Below are 21,163 nucleotides of genomic sequence, written 5' to 3' on the forward strand. Positions count from 1 at the left end.
TACTGTCTTTATTCTAAATTGAGAAGCAAAAAGCTACAAACGATAAAGAGGAAAACAATTACTTCAGCTCTCAGATTGAAACTAAAGCTCTGGTACATCAGATGGCACTCAGTTGTGATAGTGTTATCTCAATAGATAATGGTTCCACATTTTTTTTTAGTTTATGTGCCAGGCAGGGACTTACCCTGAAAACAGTAAAATGTTATCAACACGTAAGGAAAGTTAAAATAAAGAAAAAAGATTCCTAAAGCAAAAACTAATCTTCAAAGCAGTTAAAGAAAACAAATTAAGATGCATTTACAATTCTAATATATTTATAAGGCACCACAATGACCTCTTTCGTAATGCAGTGTGGGATTGAAAAAACCTTTGGTTGCTGTATAATGACGTTTATGGTGCTAGATTTCTGCACATTGTTTTTTAATGATTTGAGTCTGATGCTGTTTCAAATTAAGATGAAAACTGCACATAATAGACTATATCGGAGACTTGTATTTCTTAATTGGCACAATGTATATCTAAATGATTTATGACTTAAAGAATGTCTCTTTCTTGTTGAGAATTCAAGTAGTGTTTGCAGAATGAGGAAAAAGTAAGTGGTAGACCTAAATGCATGTTTGTATTAAAGGGGCACTGCTTAATTAAAGCGAAGCTCTGATGAGAAAAATTAAGTATTTGCAGGTGTTCACCAAATGGAAACTTACAATTCCAGCAGGAGTAAGACCACTAGCTGAGAGCAGAAATATTTACACAATTAGGCATTAATTGTCAAACACTACAACTGTTTTGTCATGATATGGCAGTTAGCAGAGTAGATTGTCGTGTGGAGTAAAGGTATGTGATCAATCTGGATTTACTGCCTGCTAGTGTCCAATATCTCAAATTTTAATTTCACTCTTGAAGGTGCCAGAAGTGAGCAGACACCCCCTGAAGGACAGTGCAGTCGAGCCGTCCACCCAGTTGAACCAGTGCTTCTACTGCAACCAGGTGTTCCCCACCACCATCATGTTGAGGCGTCACTGCAGGCAGGCCCATGGGAAGGAGAGGTGTCACGTGTGTCGGGTCTGCAGCAAAGCTTTCAAGAGGGCAACCCACCTCAAGGTACAGTACAGCTTTGTTTCTGTTTGTTTCAAATTAAACAAAATGTAAACTACTGGCTATACAGTCCGGAGTGTTAGAAGGAAATAAATGCAGACTGCTTAAAATATTAATGTTTAGTAGTGCATGGAAGATTTCCTCCAACTCTGTTCCTTAGTAAAAGTTTTGAAGTTGAAAACACACAGCCTTCAGTGAAGTGTACAGTGAGTTTAATCATGTTAAGGTTGAGGAGGCATTGATAATATCCTTTAAAGTTCTTTTAATTTGCTGCCACAGGGAGAAAGCTTAGTCTCAGTATCCCAGCAAACAGTCTTTAAAAAACAAAATGAGTCCAACAGCTGCATTATACAGGACATTAGAGGAAATAAGATTTTTATGGATACTTCTCTGAATGCATAACTTTTACTGAGAACATTGAATCTTAGTGTTTTATAGTATGTTTCTAGTTCTATAACTGGCATTCTGTTTTGTCAGTCCCACCTTGTGGTTCTTGTGCTTTTAGGAACCAGTTTTCCATGACTCTCAGCAGAATAAGAAACCTGCAACAAAACCGATTACTGTTAAACTGATGATGGGATGGATAACAGGAATGGTCACAGTTTTAGAAGAAAATGCATTTTGTCATTAAAGTCATAATGTCGGGTGTGATCATGTAAACTTGAAGTGCAATAGTCTCTGTCAGTAACGTATGTAATCTGTAACTAAGTTGTTCCCACTTTATCATCTTGGCTCTTGGTACAGGTCTTCTTGTTTCTGTTCTGTAATATTTATTACGGATTCATCACTGAGGTCAGTAAAGTAACTTGGACATGCTGCCTTTATCAGACAGCAATTAATTTATGTAGTTAAAATACATTTTAAAAAGCCTTCGCAGACAGTCAATTAGAATAGTACTGTAATGAACGATAATGGAAGTAATGGAATTTTAGTTACAGTGGTGTGAAAAAGTGTTTGCCCCCTTCCTGATTTCTTATTTTTTTGCATGTTTGTCACACTGAAATGTTTCAGATCATCAAAACAAATTGAAATATTAGACAAAGATAACACAAGTAAACACAAAATGCAGTTTTTAAATGAAGGTTTTTATTATTAAGGGAAAAACAAAATCCAAACCTACATGGCCCTGTGTGAAAAAGTGATTGCCCCCCCTGTTAAAACATAAATCAACTGTGGTTTATCACATCTTTGGAAAGCTGAGTTAAATTTCTCTAGCCACACCCAGGCCTGATTACTGCCACACCTGTTCTCAATCAAGAAATCACTTAAATAGGACCTGCCTGACAAAGTGGAGTAGACCAAAAGATCCTCAAAAGCTAGACATCATGCTGTGATCCAAAGAAATTCAGGAACAAATGAGAAACAGAGTAATTGAGATTTATCAGTCTGGAAAAGGTTATAAAGCCATTTCTAAAGCTTTGGGACTCCAGCGAACCACAGTGAGAGCCATTATATACAAATGGCGAAAACATGGAACAGTGGTGAACCTTCCCAGGAGTGGCCGGCCGACCAAAATTACCCCAAGAGCTCAGCGACGACTCATCCAAGAGGTCACAAAAAACCCCACAACAACATCCAAAGAACTGCAGGCTTCATTTGCCTCAGTTAAGGTCAGTGTTCATGACTCCACCATAAGAAAGAGACTGGGCAAAAATGGCCTGCATGGCAGAGTTCCAAGACGAAAACCACTGCTGAGCAAAAAGAACATAAAGGCTCGTCTCAGTTTTGCCAGAAAACATCTTGATGATCCCCAAGACTTTTGGGAAAATACTCTGTGGACTGACGAGACAAAAGCTGAACTTTTTGGAAGGTGTGTGTCCCATTACATCTGGCGTAAAAGTAACACAGCATTTCAGAAAAGGAACATCATACCAACAGTAAAATATGGTGGTGGTAGTGTGATGGTCTGGGGCTGTTTTGCTGCTTCAGGACCTGGAAGACTTGCTGTGGTAAATGGAACCATGAATTCTGCTGTCACCCAAAAAATCCTGAAGGAGAATGTCCGGCCATCTGTTCGTGACCTCAAGCTGAAACGCACTTGGGTTCTGCAGCAGGACAATGATCCAAAACACACCAGCAAGTCCACCTCTGAATGGCTTAAGAAAAACAAAATGAAGACTTTGGAGTGGCCTAGCCAAAGTCCTGACCTGAATCCGATTGAGATGTTGTGGCATGACCTTAAAAAAGTGGTTAAGGCTCGAAAACCCTCCAATGTGGCTGAATTACAACAATTCTGCAAAGATGAGTGGGCCAAAATTCCTCCACAGTGCTGTAAAAGACTCATTGCCAGTTATGGCAAACGCTTGATTGCAGTTGTTGCTGCTAAGGGTGGCCCAACCAGTTATTAGGTTTAGGGGGCAATCACTTTTTCACACAGGGCCATGTAGGTTTGGATATTTTTTTCCCCTTAATAATAAAAACCTTCATTTAAAAACTGCATTTTGTGTTTACTTGTGTTATCTTTGTCTAATATTTCAATTTGTTTGATGGTCTGAAACATTTCAGTGTGACAAACATGCAAATAAATAAGAAATCAGGAAGGGGGCAAACACTTTTTCACACCACTGTATAATAAAATACCAACACCTAAAGCTTTGAGCCCCACAGCTATACCCCTGACTCACTGTGCATTGCTCTGAGTAAGTTACCTCTTTGCTCTCCATCTTTTAAAGACTGAAGTCTCTGTGAATCTGAGTGGATACAGGTGTCTAGTACCTGACTGACTATTACATAGTTAAAAACATAAGTGAATGTGTCCCAGGTTCTCTTGTGTTTGTTTGAAGGCTATGTGGGAGTGCGCTAAGCACCTGTTTCTGTTCTAATGGCGTTAGAACAGAAAAGCTGAGGAGCTGACAGCTTGTGAGTGAGTGAAGCTTGTGAGTGAAGATGGTCATCAGTAATTTCCTGGCTAGTGTACTGACAGTCAAATCTCCTGTTTTTTTCTTGTTGTTTCCAAAATTAGGAGCATGAGCACATTCACCAGCAGGGGCCCTCGCTGAGTTCTCAGAGGCCGAAGATTTTCAAATGTTCTTCCTGTGACAAGGCCTTCGCTAAACCTAGCCAGCTAGTGAGGCACAACAGGACTCATACAGGTAACAAACTATTTACCACCACTACATCCTTACAGTGCAGAACCTTTAATTGAAAGGAAATGTAATGTTTTTCTGCAGAGAACTTTCTCCCTATAACTGGAAATTCCACGTCGTAGGCTTGGCATGAGCTGTGTTACTTTTCAGTTGTGAAAGCTGTGCTAAAATTAGATTAAAACACAGCCTCATGTAAATTAAGTTGTATAAAATTACTTACATTTGTATCTTTTCAAGTTTTATAACGGATTCTGCAGAATCTTTACCAATTATCAATAGTCATCTCCAAAGCCCGAGCAGAAAATCACACTTTTATTATGTGAACATTGTTCTTCCTCCATTTTGTCCATACATGAAAAGCATGATGTAGTGCCTGGTTTTTGGTTGCCGGCATATTATTTTGTTTGTTTGTCCTGACAGATTGTGTAGTGTCTAATTTACATTGTTTTGTTCACAGTTCTGATGCACTGATTTATCACTAAATTAACCAAACAGCAAAACTTGACATCTTAGGGTGTGATTGTGCAGGGTGCTCTATTCTTAACTTTTGCTCTTTTCCAATTTTAAATGTAGTTTATCGAGCTACCAGAGAAAAAAGTCGATAGTGTCTCTATGATATCATAGAGTTTTTCTTCAACACATCTGTGGAAAATCCTGTGTTTGGATTACTGCCAGCTGTGTGCTGCTCGGGTCATTGACTCAGCGGTATTCAGTACAGTTTTAAGAGTTTAGGATTATTTCCATTGCATGTTCTCATCTAGAGTATTGCTTGAAAAACACAACAAATAATAGTGTGTGCTTATTAACCACATTCTCAGGACTATTTCCATCACGATCAGCTTTGTGATGGTTTGGTCTGTTGGAAAATTTCCAGATGGGCCTGCCTAAAATGACCATCTGCTTTCTCGTTAAGTTATTTTTTCCACCAGGGTTGTTTTTGTTTTAAAATGTAGTACTGTGTAACGATAAGAGTATCTATGTATAACAGGAGTATAAGATGTATGTAACAATAAGATTATGTATTTTTCAAACTGTCTGATGCTAGCCCCTGGCTAATAAGCACAAGCTTAGTGTGCTCCACCGTTATTTTTGGGTCTTGGAATTTCTTTTCATATTCTGTCACTCATAGATATTTCTTTTCTATCCACAATTTGTAATGGGCAAGAGAGGAGTAACAAAGGCTGTGTACTGTCCGTCTGTGATCTGATCTATTGAGATGTCATTGTGCGTAGGGTGAGATCAGAGAGATGTGCATGACCGTACTAGCTTCCAGGTTCTGGGGTTCTTCCTACTTGCTGATTGGACACCTTTCAGGTTCTTTTGCTCTTTGTGCTCCCCAAAAAGACAGCTTCCTGTTCTGGGGCTCTCCCTGCCCACTGTACAGCTTCCCATTCTGGGGCTCTCCCTGCCCACTGTGCAGCTTCCCGTTCTGGGGCTCTGGGTCAGGGCTTGTAGTACGACATTCATCTGTACTTTAATCCTTTACTTGTAGGACTGGGAGTGAAACCTTTAATGTTTATTCTGCTTTATCACAACTTTTTAGCTGTGCCATTCAATGTAAGATAGAGCCTTTGTTGTTTTCTCAGACGTCAGGCTCTGATGTTACACTTTACTGATATACTAGGAAATTAAATAAAAAAAATTAAAAAGAAAAATGAAAATGTTTGTATGAAGAGTCTTAGGAAAATCACAGTTACACGTTTATTCCATGGTTTTGTTACAAAGCTCAGTCTGTGTAAAGGAGACTTCAAAAATAGAGGTAGCTGCAGGTGGGTTGGTGTTTACACAACATTTTTTAATTTTAATAGGATTATAGCAGCGTAGCTGTGTGGAAAAAAAAGAGTTGAGTGTGAAAAAACAGTGTGATTGTATCAAAATGTAAAACTTTCACTAAGTGGTTTTCTGATCCAAACTAATGCATTAAAATACCAAGAAAAATACAAAGGGTGTACAATACTGTAACAGATTGTGCTTCATGTGCTTGAATTTATCTCACATTATGCAAATACCAATATTACTACTACTCCTATAACACACACATACAGACTCATAGAATCAAGCATATAAGCATATAAGTACACACATCATATATACTTCTAAGATTTCCTGTTAACTGTAATATAATTTTTATATTCTGTTCTGTCCTGTACTGAAATAAAACTCTCTTATTCATTATAAAACATTTTTATTCATGTTGGGACCTTTACTATTTAGTATTTACATGCTGCTTCTTGGTCATATTATTGAGCATCATGTATTTGGTTTGTCTGCCATGCTGGTGATGCTTGTATTTGCTTGCGGACCTAATCAGATCCCACTCCTGTGGTTTCAGTGTTTTCCAGGTGTCTGTCTGAGATATAATGATATACTGTAAGTACAGATATTAAGATATAAATGCAGGAAATCTTTCCTGACTCTACAACTGTGGACATTTTAAAAGTCATATCTTTTCACTAGAGCTTGATCTGTATCATTTTTACTCCTGTACCGTATAACAGTTTTTAGAGTTTAAGAGTTTTACTCTCATTAAAACCATTTTTATTTAGTCTGTTTGTTACAGACCTATTTAGTTTTACATACAATAGGACAAGGCGTCTACAGTAATACAAATATCTGAAGTAGTAATTTCTGAAAAAGGTTATTTGTTAGGAGTTTTGAAGCATTCAGCAGGTATTTGTTGAGATAAAGCTATGGTGCACTGTAATACAATAAAAATGCATTTTTGAATTTGAATGCAATTTATGCTCTGAAAAAGACTGGATGCCAAAAATCATACTATTTTCCAGGAAGCTGACACATTTTTATTGTAGACATGTTTTAAAGACTGATTTCCTTTCTTGGCAAAGTAGGCATAGGTAGGTTATAGTTAAGATAAATAATGTACATGTTAAGTGCTTTGGGATCCTTTTGTGTGATTATTTGCCGTACTCTTCTGCTTTCACTCCCAGTAAGCAGTGGGCATCGCGGAGGTGTAAGGTTTCTGATGATGTCACTTTGGTATTTGCTGCAAATGCACAGAAGCATGAATGCAGCTCATAAGGTGAACTGCTGCTTTTTACTTAAGTCAGCAAAGCTGAAAATGTGCCACAGCGAGTTGCTTCGCCACAATCTTGTTCACCACACTGTCAACCATGTTTAAATTGTTCTTGGAAAACGTTAAACGACTTTTAAAAAGGCAACCTCCCAACCTGTGAATGTTTTATTTTCAATTAAGAGAACCATTGTGGAAATTGTGCTCTTAAAACCCTTTCAGCCTTAACAACGGGTCTCTTCACTCTAAATATGTGCTTGTCTGTGTAAATTGCCTCTTCTGATGGTGTAGAGGGTTTTGAAGTGAAAGGGCCCAAGCTAAATTGTTCTGTGCTAACTATATAGGCTCCTGATCTCTTGCCCAAACCTTGGATATCTTTGCCTCGCATGTTTTGGTCAGCGAAACCTGCTCATCTGTCCCCTGAGTTGTATGTTTATACATTTGTACCATACAAGGTTTCAAATACTTTTTAGCAAAAGGTAAATGGTCTGTGTTTATCGTTTTTAATATCATAGTAGTATTAATTGAATTATGGATTTATTTAAAAATGCTTTGTGTCATCATATACAGTTTGTGAATGTGTTTACACATTCTAAATACATTATGTAACAGAAACATGCATTTTTATTTAGATTTCAAGCTCAATCCCATAATACTGTGCCTTTTAAAAGCTGTCCAACTGTGGATTTGAATGGCGTAGGCATGCAAGGCTTAGTAAAGCTCAAACATCTGTTAGACTAAGGCAGTAACGTCTCAATATCCATTTACAGAGGGCAGATCAGGTGCAGTTTAAAGGCACACACCCACAGATCGAACTAACGCATACATCTTAGCATACAAAATAGCTGCTCTGTTACATCATGTTATGGTTGAAGTGGGTCCTGAAAAGTGCAACACGGATGAATGTAATGAATTATTATTATTCATTACCCACTGTGAGCTCTGTCTGTTTCTGGTTTTGTGTGCAGGGGAACGGCCATTCCCCTGCCCTCAGTGCGACAAGGCCTTTAATCAGAAGAGCGCCCTGCAGGTGCACAGGGTCAAGCACACCGGCGAGAAGCCATACAAGTGTGAGGTGTGCAGCATCGGCTTCACGCAGAAGAGCAACATGAAGCTTCACATGAAGAGGTCTCACAGCTACACTGGTGAGTAGAGGCCCTGGGCTGGCCAGCACAATGAAATTGGAAATTGTAAGCAGTGGACTCGATGCGCTTCCTGTCACGTAGCAAAGTTATTGGATTAATGAAAATCTAAAAATAATGTGTATATACGTCATGCACATATGAAGCAGTGCTGGCCGGAGAGTTACTTTTAAAAAGCAAAGCCTTGCAGTTGCAAGCTGTACTTGTGTAACTGATAGTTTTTTTTTAAAGTGAGAAGTTAAAGTGCTGTGTTATAAAATATTTGAATTTTCAGGTGGCATAGTTGAAAACCACTGAGACTTTTGTTCCATTTGACAAAGCATATACAGTAAGAGATAAGAGAAATTATTCTTTATATAGTTATATATATTTATATAGTTATATAAAGAAACAAGGTCTTGTTGTATTATGGAAGTCTATGTGTTATTTCTGGAGATACTCACATTTTTACAGTAACTCAGAAGTTGGAATTAGCATTTTTTCCTTTCTTGGTTTATCCTGTAGTGTAGGTATAGACTGCCCTGATTTTGTTCAACCATTGAGCCTTTCAGTGTTCAAAGGTAATACTAGTACTGTTGTCTAATTATGCAGCAGGGGAGTGCAGTGGATTTAATTAGGCCTGTCTAGTAGATTTAGTTGGCTACTCGGCAGCTAAAGTATGTTTTCTTAGTGGCCCCACAGTTCATCATGTACAACAGAGATATGAGAATTGAGCCAAGTGACCATTACTGAGGCGTTTTGTGTTTCTGAAGATCTACACAAAGCAGTTCACAGAGGTGCACTGAGGGAAAGTGTGTTTTTATATCAGGATTAGGATTTGGCTCTGTGGAATTGAAGAAACTAAAATGTCTAAAAGAAATTAAATGTCACACAGGCACATGGGCTGACATTGATAGGAACTGTCGAGGATCAGATTTTGTCACAGAGAAAATGTTTCTTTGTGACACGGTCACATTAATGTAAAGAAGCACTCACAAAAATAACAAGAGTCCTTGAATCCCTGTGTAAACAGCACAGCTGGTGAGGTGTAACAATGCTTGTTTGATTCTGTTTTACCTGTCTGTCATACAGTACCTTAGGTCTTTGCTTCTAGACTCTCAAAATACTACACGTCTGACAGACATAGAGCTGTGTTTTAGAACTCCTGTGCAGTGTAATTCTGTGTTAGACTGCAAAGGCTCAAATTCCCCTATACACTGCTTAAAGCCTTGTTATAATCTTGTGATAGGTTTGGTTCCAAGAATCAAAATAAATGTGCTAAGACGGACACATTCTGGTAGATGAAAAGGTATAATCAGCAAATTAGCAAGAATAGACTGATGAGGAGAGCGAAAACTAAGGTTTGTGGAAGACTTTCAGATAGACATCATGCATGTAAGTATTCTGGGAGCCATGTCAGCAGCTACAGTGAATTTTATTAATATTACAGGCTGTGCTGCAGCTATGATTGTCTCAGCATTCTACTAGATTAACAGAGATGGAAAGAACTGAAAAACACCCATGTTATTGGAGGTTCTTCTTGATACATTCTCTAATTAATCGAACTTTCAGGAGAGTTTTCAAGTGCTTCAGCTTGTCTGGAGAGCTGTCATGTCAGGCCATTTATATTTAAAATGTGATAGTGGAAGAGAAAGATATGGTATTAAATCATGCTTAAACTGTGGTACACCAGTAGGAATGTGTAAAAGTGAAAGAGCAGCAGTCCCTCAGAAAATAGGCACTGTATGTTATTGTTTCACATTTATTCACACGTCTAATTGTTTCTTTAAACATAATTAATCAAACAGATCTACAATGACATTCTGCTCTTTTGAAGTGCCTTGGAATCCCCTGCAACAATATAGAGTCTCTAAAGGTTTCCCGTTTCCCTGGAAATCAGTAGTGGGAAGTATAATCATGGTTAAGGACAGAGAGCTCTTCAAAGACTGCTGTCAAATGCTGATTGACCTCCACAATTGGGGGGGGTGATTATAATAATTCACAAAAAGCTGAATCAATCATTTGCCACTGTACTGTCCAGTAATAAGAAATTTTAAGGCAACTGATTTAGTGGCTAGCCTGCCAGAGAGAGGGCAGAAGTGTATCTTGTTCCCCCATTCTGTTAAACAACTTGGATGAGGCAACTGTAAATCCAAAGGCAGCAACGGAGATCTCAAACACAAACTGGCATCTTCAGGATACAAGGTATTGAAAAGTAAATTCAAAGTCACCTGCATGAAAGCGGCATTCATAACTGGATTGTATGGAAGAAGCCTCACCTGAGGGCAAACCACAAAAAGAAGTGCTTCGAACTTGCTAAACATCATTTGATTGACTATTCAGACATTGTCTTATGGCCAGTTCAGCTTTTACGATGTTCTTCTCAGTATTATGTTTGGTGTAAAAACCATGCTGAGAAAACAACTTTGGAATATTGTGAGTATTATGTTTTGCCTTTATGGGTCCTGTAGCCCTTGTCCAGATAGGGAAAATTATGAACTCCAACATCTATCAGGATATTTTCACCAGGCACCTGGTAAATTATCTTGAAAATTAATTTTCAGAAAAAAACATTGGATTTTAAAGTACTTTTTTAGGTGGTATTTTAGCCTTACTGTGTTGAACTTTGTTGTTTCCTTTGCTCATATGATACATTACTCTTGTTGCAATTAGAACAATTAAGATCTCAGAAATGATCGTCGATTTTGAGTACTATAGGTGCACAACAGAGTTAACATTACTGATTGACTTGGACCCTCACATTGCCAAAACCATCAGTAAAAACTTCAAAATTTTACGAAAACATTTTTTTATTTTTATATTTCTACAGCTCTTTTTCGGTGTTGGGAAATGAGCAGTTTATTTTTTACTCTGCTAAAGTGAAATATTAACAATATTCTACCCCAAAAATGCTCCCAATTCATATTTGGGTGCTGAATTCTTTTTGTTGCCAATCTTATCATCTTACTTAAGCCTAATGTGTTTCTTTTGTGTTAAATAAAAGGAGGTCTTCTTTAAATTTATTTCAGGGGGCACCCAAGAGATCACCATTGACCAGGAACCAGAAGGGGACGAAGAGGAAAACCAGGAGCTGGACTTAGAGGAGGTGGTTCAGGAGACATCAAATGACTGGCAGTGTGGCATCACAAATGTATTCCGATAGCTTCCTAGCCTTCACCAGAGCGGCAGTCACTTTTCTTACGTGATTTTCTACTCTTCGCTCTTCTTCAGTTGACGTCTCTCACGATGGGTCACCGTTTCACCGAGAATACTTTCTGAAAAGGGCTTCTCTGAGCACCCAGTTTCAGGAAACTCACAAAGGCCGTTGGTGTTGCACCAAGCCTGCTGGTATTTTTTTTAAAGCCACTGCTGATATAATTCTCTCATTCAGAGGTCTTTTTCAGAAGATATTAAATGCCTTAGTGAGGTTGCAATGCAAGTGTCAGTAGAAACAGCTGGGAGCAAATCCGGCAAACCAGTGTGCATCATAATGAGTTCGAAAGATGTGAAGTGTAAAAGAACAAAACACTGCAGGTGATTTTCGCTGCTTCTTCCAGACCTTGGCTTGAAAGAGCAGGGAGTGTCATCTCTCTGAGAGCACCAGTGGAATACCACCTCTGCACATCTGTGGAACTACCAACTCTGAGCATACTGTTGATATGATCAGTTCCCTGACCGTGGCCTTTTTCCTCATTTGAGATCATAAAACCATCTTGTGAAGAAAAAAACATTGTTTTCAGTCTTCTGTGCATCTTCTGGACAAAAGCAAACAAAAGGAAATTACATAGACACAGTTGTATTACTTAATGCAACTGGAAATTCCAAGTTAGGTGGGAATATAATGAAAAATTTTAAAAAGTCATAGTTTCCATCACATTCGCATTTTTACATAAGAATCGGATGAAAAAATGCTGAGTAAATGAAGAGAAAATTTATGAATGAAATTGTTTTTTCAGTACTGTGACTTCTACTACAACTGGATTTACCTCTGTGTTTTTCATGATCTTACTGATATCTGTGCTCTGTGGGCATCAGGGAGATCTGTCCATTGTTAGTGTGTAACTTAGCACGTATGGGTTTTCTGAAAATATAATTGTTCATCCCACATTGCTATTCAGAATAGCTTCAGGTAGCAAAAAATGTGACTCTTCAGACATTCAGTAACCCAGGTATTCCAGTACAAGAAATGTAAAGCTAGATCTTTTTTTGCAGCGAGCTCTTGAATCACTTGGAGTTTTGTCTCAGTGTTTTGGTTTATCTTTAAGCAAAAATGTAAGCTCAAGGTAGCATTTTTTGCAGAATGTAACACACAGCATGAATCCTAAAAGGATGCCTTTTTTCTGCCTTTTTCCAAGCTTATGTATTGTCTGATCTAGAGACAGGGACTTGAACATCACTGTTGTGATGTATTGTTTCATTGTTTTAATCATCTCCCATTTTCTTAAATAATGCTGGATGTTAATTTGTTTTTGGAAGAACATGCATGTGCAGCTTCATCAGCTTTACTTTAAAGAGTATAGTTTATTTAACCTTTTGAATGTCTTATGGAAGATGTTTTATTTGTATATAGTGTATAGTTGAGACAAATATTTCAAGTAATTCCATTGCAAAATGAAGTTGTGGATGAGAAGTATTTTATTTCTTTTTTCATTTTATTATTTCTTATTAGGTCAGTGTACAGAATATGACTTTGTATAGTTTGTGATGAAGTTATTTTGTAATGTAAAAGTATTTAAGTGAAAATAAAAGCAGTAATTTTTGCAAAAGCTTATTGTTATTTAACTGTTTTTTTTCCCATTTCAGTGTTGTAGGTACATAAGGAGAAGATGCCTAAAGGTGAGCAAAGAGACTTTATTTTGGTTTTTAATACCTTTTATTTTGTAAACCTCTTTGGACACGTGGACATTGTCTGATTAAAATATACACCTTTAATTAAAATGATCCAGTACATTGGTGATTACATGTACAGTATATGCATATAATTTTGTCTGTGGCTGCTATATAAATGTAATTTTGGATACAGTTAAGATTCTGCTGTCCTAGTCTTTTAAGGTTCACCAGTGGGATCTGTGGGCTTCTTTAAATCATCAGCTGTGGATGAAACTGAGACACTGCTGGTTTTCATTCCATCCCCATTAGATAATTTTATTAGAATACAACAGTTAATGCTCCAACATGTTTAAGAGCTGGGCACACACCATTCAAATAAATCTTATTATTAAATCAATGAATAACTTAATATTAAGTTAATGATTAAGTAACTGAGGACTGCTGGAATCAACAGGTGTGTGGGTCACCAGGGCCAGTATTTGGGACCACTGGCTGTTTGAGAATCCCCTAGAAAATGACCCCCCCACTGAATGAAATAATCACTCATTCCACAAAGTACTGTCTGGACTGTGTACGTGTTACAGCAAGCTGCAACAGCTCAGAAACACTTGTTAGGCTTTTGTAATATGTGCTGTGCTTTTACACTAGTTATAGGTTTCCAGCACAAACAAAGGCTTTTCACAGGTAGGTCTGTAGTATGGTTTTCCATTCAATGCACATACTGTAGTTAGTAATGTGTAGTCTGGTATGGCAGCAACATATTAAATGATTATGACTGAGGTGCCATGTACAGACTGGCAATCACTCAGTATTAGCCTATTAGACGGAAAATTAATTAAATTAAAGATTAAATGTACAAAATCAAAATTCTGATTTTCTTTTGCGCTGAAATTCCACACATTTCTGCATCAGATTGGCAAGTATTAACAGTATATTTTACTTTTCTACTTACCTTTCATGTTTCACTGTTCAAATAATCAACTATTGATTCAATAATAAAATAAGATTTTAATTTGTATTATCCACACAGACATATGAGTTAAATTTAAGAATAGAAATCTGTTTAATATGGACTCCAGAATAGTGAAATGGGCTTCTTGGGTGATTAAGGTGCAGTTGCCCTAACTGGTCACTAGAGGGGGAAGAGGGTCATGTTTTCAATGGCACTGCAGGGGAAGCAGAAGAGCACCTGTCTCTGGAATGAGCAGCACCTGCATTCTCCGGAGGAGTTCAGCCAGCATACAGTTCAGTACAGTTTTGGGAAGAGAAGGGCCTCCTTCTATAAGAAGTAGTTCTTACACTGCTTTGATTTGTTTAAGTCCTCAATGCACAACAGTGGTGGGTTTTGTGTGTACATGTTATTTTTCAGAGTTAGAATATCAAACTTTAAGAGTAGTAAAGGTCTGCCAATGTTTGGTGGCTGATCAAAGCTTCGGAGCAGTCTTGCACGTTTGCCAAGTTGTGCTTATATCCTCTGCTCTTTGGAACTTGGTGAAATACAATAGGGTCTCGACTGCTTTGCATTAGCAATGCAGTCTAGTCAATGGGGTCTTGTATGGAAGAAGACCAGAGAGGAATGAAACCAAGCCAAAACCCACCACTGTTGTTGAGCACAACTTTCAATTTACTGTATCTGCACAACAGGCAGCTAGTGAGTGAGCCTCTCTCCCTGTCTTGGTTATATGTGAATTTGACTATTCATAATGGTGCTCTGCACCAAACCCTTGCAAATGTCAAAACTGTGCTATTGTGACAGCCAGAAATATTACAATACATGAAGACGTGAGTTTTGAATCTGAGGTTGAGAAATGTGGAAAAGTTCGAAGGACAAGTCAAACAAACACTTCATTGCCTCTACTGTAAGAATGTCAGCAAGCATAGAATTCACCTTTACACGAACATGTGTTTTTTTTAACCAGTAATTGATTGTACCATCAGGCTGGACTGCTGTAGCGCATCCAGTGTGCTTTTCCTTTTGTCCTCTCTTCTCTCTGCCATTCATTCCACCTTCACCTCCAAAGAAGGCTCAGCTCTGCATCTATTTTTATTGTGATGCAAATGCAGATAAAAGAGAGGGTAAAGTTTGATTTTTGTCCTTAATAGTACTGAAGCCAGGGAAGAAACAGTTTGTTTGTGTTAACAGTGCAGGCTTCATCTTCTAAAGAGCCCTTCTGTCTGCCATCTCTGCCTAATTTGAAATCCTTCTGGGGTACAGCATAACAATGCAAATCACTGGAAGTGGCACTGATCTTGGGTGGATGCATGTACAGTGTTCTAGATCCATTATTTGATAACCATAAAAATAAGATTTGTTTTTAGTCTTTTTGCAAGTAAAGTCTTGTGTTCAACTGGAACACTAGCTTAGCAGATGTAGAGATGACTGTGGGCTACTGTGGTGGACAGATGGAAGGTCAGACAAACATAACATGGAGCTTTTTACAATAGGAAACCTTGAAATCTAAGTTATCCATCCATTTTCTATCTGCTTTCAAACTCAATAGTTGCAGGAGATGCAGAACCTGTCCCAGCAAGCAACAGGCTCAAGACGGCGTACATGTTGGAAGGGACAAAATCGAAATAATAAAAATCAAACTACTGTAACCAACACCCGTTATTGTAATAGCTTCTGAGCAGCATGTTTACCATGCTGTTCTGCCATTCTCTAAGTTCCTGATTACATACAGTACTTATCTATGTTCCTCACATCCTATAAATAAGCCAGTCGAGTAAATTTGTGATTGATCTTGATCGTCCTTCTGCTAGCAAATAAGAATAATTTCAGATGATTTCAATTCAATTTTTAACATGTTCATGTTATTTTTTTAAGTGTTGGTTACAGTGACAACCTCTTGAGCCCTTCAGAAACACATTAAAATATATGTCCAATCTCAACAGCTTGTGTAAAGAAAGGCAGAAGAAACTTCTAATGCACATTTTATTTCACGTTAAAAGGCAAGTAATTTATTGACATTTACAATGGTTCAAAATTCAAACTTACATTCATCCACAGAAACTACAACACAATTGGGGGGAAACAGGAGGGTAGGGATCACAAGTATGTTATGTATTACAAAAAGCATATTCTGAAAAAGCCAGGAAAACTCCTGGATCCAAGGGGTATCAGCAGTTTTTGCAGCAGAGTTCATGCAATTCATCAACCAGGCTTTTTTTCATTTTCCTCAGGACTTTCAACGACTTCCAGTTACACTTCTCTATAATTCAGGCTTACCTTCTTCATGTGGGTTTGGAGACAATGAGAATAACAATAAAGAAATGTCTAGGCAGTTAATCACAGGACAGCAGTACTGCTGCTACACAAACAAATTTACAACATCATCACGGCACTCTATTTTTGGTCAATACAAAATGGCTTTTGCGTCAGCTTGCTGTTTTTTATTAACTTTTATTTTGTGCAGCGCTCACATAAATAAAAAGCATATAGAATAATAGGAGAGGAGGACAGCCCACGGCATATGAAACGATGTTCATTTCAGTAGCAGAAACAGTGCAATTCAGAAGAGCATTCAGTGAGTTTAAAACGTGTCTGGATAAATACCAGCACCAGACCCATTTAATACAGTTAATATTTAAGTATCTAAATTTTATTAATCACAGTTTGTGTAAAAAAAAAAGGTACATGTTAGTGTATTAGAACGTGATAGATATTACATGATGTTGCCAGTTACAAGTGGTAGGTTACAACCTTCACAGTAGCATCACAGTTTTCCCCCTCAACATTTACTGCCACACTCTGCTCTAAAATTAAGAGATCAGCACCTCCAGATAGGCCTCTATGCAATGCAAAGTGGTCTGCTCTTTGCCTTTGAAAAACAATTTAAAAAATAATAGAAGTTGCTGAAGTATAGTACTACTATTATTGTTTTTTTTGTGATGAATGTGAAGCTATGCAGCCATTAAAAACATTGTATAAAACTAAACAGATTCCTAGAAACAGTCCCAGTAAATGATGTTAACTGGCTGTCTCCATGACTTAAAGTGGCAGACCGCTTGGATATATAATTCGCATTGGAGCAGCTGAACAAAATGTTGTGACAATAGCATGAGAAACATCCCTCAGCGCCACCGGGAAAAAAAAAAATTGCCTGTCAGTGTGATCCAGCCAGTGTTAGTGCTGCAGACAAATTCAGGGCTTGGAGTTGCACAAAGAATCCTGGCAGGCAGAGCTTGTGCAGAGGCCCCTCGACCACTTCGCCAGTTCTCACAGATGATGACTGCATTGAAATCTCAGCAGGTAATAAGAGATTGTGTTGCTATCTAGAAAAAATGCAGCGACTTTGTATTAATATGCTTTAAGCCTGGCAGGGAGTTAATTTATCAAGCAGAGGATTTAATTTTTTTTTTTCCCCCATTAACCTCTTTCAGAAATTCAAAGGGGCTAATTCAACGTTTGGAGGGAGATCCAGATCGGCTATCCTTTCCACCCTGCAAACGAGAAAAAACACAGTTAGCTAAATTATGTAAATAGCCCTCAGTGATCACGTGAGAAACTCATCAAGTGTCTTTTTATATTTATGACCATTAAGTGCACAGATTTACTTAATATACTCCTCCAGTACCTTTTTCATTATGTAATATATCAGGTCCTTCACATTTCAAATACACATCCATGAACTAGTTTTCAAGATGGGCCTAATGGCCTCTTCTTGTTTGTAACCTTTCTTAATTTCAGTTCAGAGACTTGTTGTGACTTTTTGTTCTCTCCTCTTTGAAAATAGCAATGCAGTAATTAGTAGGCTGATTCACATGTTGTGAGAGTGTACAGCCTGTTCCCATGTTCCTTTGCCATGCCTTTTAAGCTTTAAATAAATGTTTTGATTAGGAAGGCTACAACTGCTTTGCTTAGCAAACAGAGGCGAAAACAACAGGCTCTGCCCTCCAGGGTAAAAAAAGAATTTTCCAGTTTAAAAGGACTTGTAAATGTATACAGTATATCAAGAGATTACATTTTGTTTTCCCACATTTTCATTTTGCCTGATGCAGGTCTTGTTTATCTACGAACAAAATCATTACTTATTTTTGATAGTGATTAGATTAAGACTGGTAATGCTAAAATATTCTAGTTTGTGCCTAAGGAAGGGATGTGTTTCTGCTTGTGCTGACTGAAGGAAAACATGAATTAAGCAGAAGTCTGTCCTTTCAAAGCAACATACTGTATGCGGCTGTGCAGCAATTTGCTTTCTGTAAGTCCACAGAGAATTTGTTTTTCTGAATATTGATTAGAAATGGTGTGAGGGAGCGACTGACCCTGTCCTCCTCGGAAATCAGTCTTGCTTTTCCTAACTCACTTGGGTATCCTCATTTGCAAGTCTCTGTGTGTTCAAAGATAAGCTCACCAGGGTGCATATGTGCTGTGTGATAAGGACTCGGCCCCAAACAGTCATCCTTATAGAAACGAAAAGCTTCTTTTAAAATCTTCCATTTCTGGTGTTAAAATATATTCATTGCTGTATTGCTGTGTTCTGAAGATTGAATATTGTTTGCAAACATCTACAGTATATAGACCATATAAAATCTAGAAACCTTTCAAGCACTGTGGATTTTAAATATTTTCTTTTTTTTGGATATTGGAATAGTATTGATTTTCAGAACAGGCACTAATGTTTGTCCACAATGTTTTCAGAGATACTCACTAGTTACCTCAATCATGCTATTACCCAAGCAAGTGAGATAGACACATAGCAGTACTCCTGTATGGAATGTAGCCTAACTTCCTTTGATAAAAGGCTGGTGACATGGGTCTGATGATTATGAGATATCCAATATCTGACACCAGTATTCAATATTTCCAAAAATTCTGATCACAGATGACAATCTAGATTTAAACCAGACAGATCCTCCAGCAGGGAGCTTCTCAGTTTAACAGTATGTGTAAAACAATTTGCATTTTCTTTTTCATATCTGTATCTGTTAACTGTAGTAATTCAGTACAGCGTAAATAAAATTATATAATGCATCTATGCCTGAAGTGGAATTGAGCTTAATATTTTCAGATTGGCAGGACTAATAAAGTTAGTTAAGTTAATAAGTTGATCTTGTTGATTATTTTCGTGGTGCGGACTTGTGCAATATTTGTCCTTTTTTGAAGCATGATTTTAGTATAACCTGGTTGAGGTTGAAGTCCTTGACAAACCTTAGTGACTCACGAGACAGGAGCTCATCCCGGTTTCTGCAGTGTCAAGCAGAAGATTACAATCTACCAAGAATACTGGCCTCCCCGGATGGGGTACAGTTTAAATTCTCAGCATCGCTGAACACACTTTTCATCTTCTTTCCCAGAGATGAACGACCTTTGAATGCTGAACTACTGCAGGATAAACAAGTACCTTTCAGTTAGCAACTGATTCAGACGTAAAAAATACACCTTTATTTTTAGGTCTTAATCAGTTACAAATAGAAAGCACCTGCCATCTTATCTGACTGAACAGCTCAATTAAATCTTCATGATCCACAGTAGAATGAAAACCAGATTTCTCATGGGTTCTGAGTACTGTATTACAAGCTGAAAACATGTGACTAGAGTAGGCCTTTCAGCACATCATAACACACCATTTACCTTGCACTAGAAATCAATGACCAATCAGAGTCCCACTAGAGCATGATTTCTCTCAATGGGGAAACGGGCCATTAGTCTCCACCGCATGGGCCAGAAAAGTCTGGGGCTGGGAGCTACTTTGGAATTACTAGCACAATGCTTTATGAAAGGATCTAGTGGATATCTTTTCCTTTACGCTGTATGACTAGAACATGCTATTCAGCTCATCAGTGTTCTCCAATTCCCTGAACACTAAGCGACTTCAATCACAGCATCAAGCTTTGCTTCAGGAGAGCCCAGCTTCTTCACCTACATGTAATGGTTGAGCAATCTGTCTCTCTTTCCAATCTGGTAGATCAATCACTTCATCTCAAATTTAAAGTGATCTTAAATATTTTAAATTGCCTAACACTTCTGGATTCATCTCAGTCTAGTTTTTGCAAAAAGCTTTGTGATGTACCACATAACCAAAACTTATTGTTTTCTGTCACTGACAAACAGGCGTTCAACTTTGTGCCTAAATTCTTGCTAATACAGTTTACATTTTCTGGTAATTGGTATCAGTTTAGGATTAGGATTTAGGATTTAGGATTTCAAATCTGGGGACAGCAGTGTTTCTTCACTGCTGTGCACTATATGCTCAAAAAAGTGTCTGGGAAATTTAGTTCTCATCTTGATGCTAAATGCAAATATCACACTAAATGGCAAGAGGCATTCTTCCCTTTTACAGTATCTCTCCAACATTGTATAGTGTGTAATTTGTCATGCAACACAAAGACAGAAAAACAACAAATATTTAAACTTTGTTTGCCTGAAATTAATTCTCCTAATCAATATCTTCTTTGACTACTACCCAGAATTTCAGTTGCCTCCACTGCTAACCACCATCAAAACCGATTTGTTCCAACCACTGTCATTACCAGCAGTGTGCTCTACATAAGCTCAGAGCGCAAGCAATGTGTCCAACACAACTTACAGTATATTGTGTCAGAAGTTACACTGCGTTGTTTCCATTCTGGTGTATTACATTGTTATCCCAAACCTCATTTACTGTAGTTGCCTACACTGTGTAATTTTTTAATAGATATGGCCTGCAATGCAATAAACTACATTAATGAACATTGGACTATACAGTACATCTTTTTCTTCCATTCATCTGTGAATTTCTAATATGCCGTTATGCACAATATTATGCACAATACAATTATGTTACTGATTTTAATGGAACTTGAATAAAGTCAGCAGCCAAGGAAATTACTACTATTACTTCTACTGTATTAGTATAATCTGGGACAGGCCACAGAACAGAATTTAATCTGTCCAGCCTTTTGGCCAGTCTTTGAATCACATACAGTAAAGCAGTATTAAATGTAGTAGAATGTGCCACGCCCAGGCTTCTAAATGGTAGTGTGCTGCCCTTCTAGCAAAGACAGCATTCTAATTTGTG

General features: G+C 37.8%; 2 protein-coding genes across 3 annotated transcripts in view; one reads left to right on the forward strand and one right to left on the reverse strand.

Moving 5' to 3' along the window:
• The window catches only part of znf236 (zinc finger protein 236), a 94,836-nt gene extending 81,743 nt beyond the window's left edge, over positions 1 to 13,093 (forward strand). Inside the window, exons 29-32 of the mRNA XM_088929112.1 lie at positions 904 to 1,101; positions 4,058 to 4,187; positions 8,181 to 8,357; positions 11,363 to 13,093. Coding sequence (XP_088785238.1) covers positions 904 to 1,101; positions 4,058 to 4,187; positions 8,181 to 8,357; positions 11,363 to 11,496 — 639 coding nt within the window. The 3' untranslated portion in view covers positions 11,497 to 13,093. The remainder of the gene's footprint in view (positions 1 to 903; positions 1,102 to 4,057; positions 4,188 to 8,180; positions 8,358 to 11,362) is intronic.
• Positions 13,094 to 16,096: 3,003 nt separating this feature from the next.
• Positions 16,097 to 21,163, reverse strand: part of mbpa (myelin basic protein a) — a 34,405-nt gene continuing 29,338 nt past the window's right edge. For both annotated transcript variants that reach the window (XM_088929114.1, XM_088929113.1), the window contains one exon: positions 16,097 to 17,606. In XM_088929114.1, coding sequence (XP_088785240.1) covers positions 17,565 to 17,606 — 42 coding nt within the window. In that variant the 3' untranslated portion in view covers positions 16,097 to 17,564. The remainder of the gene's footprint in view (positions 17,607 to 21,163) is intronic.

Source organism: Atractosteus spatula, chromosome 12 (genome assembly GCF_055471065.1).
Source record: "Atractosteus spatula isolate fAtrSpa1 chromosome 12, fAtrSpa1.hap1, whole genome shotgun sequence".
NCBI classification, from domain to species: Eukaryota; Metazoa; Chordata; class Actinopteri; order Semionotiformes; family Lepisosteidae; genus Atractosteus; species Atractosteus spatula.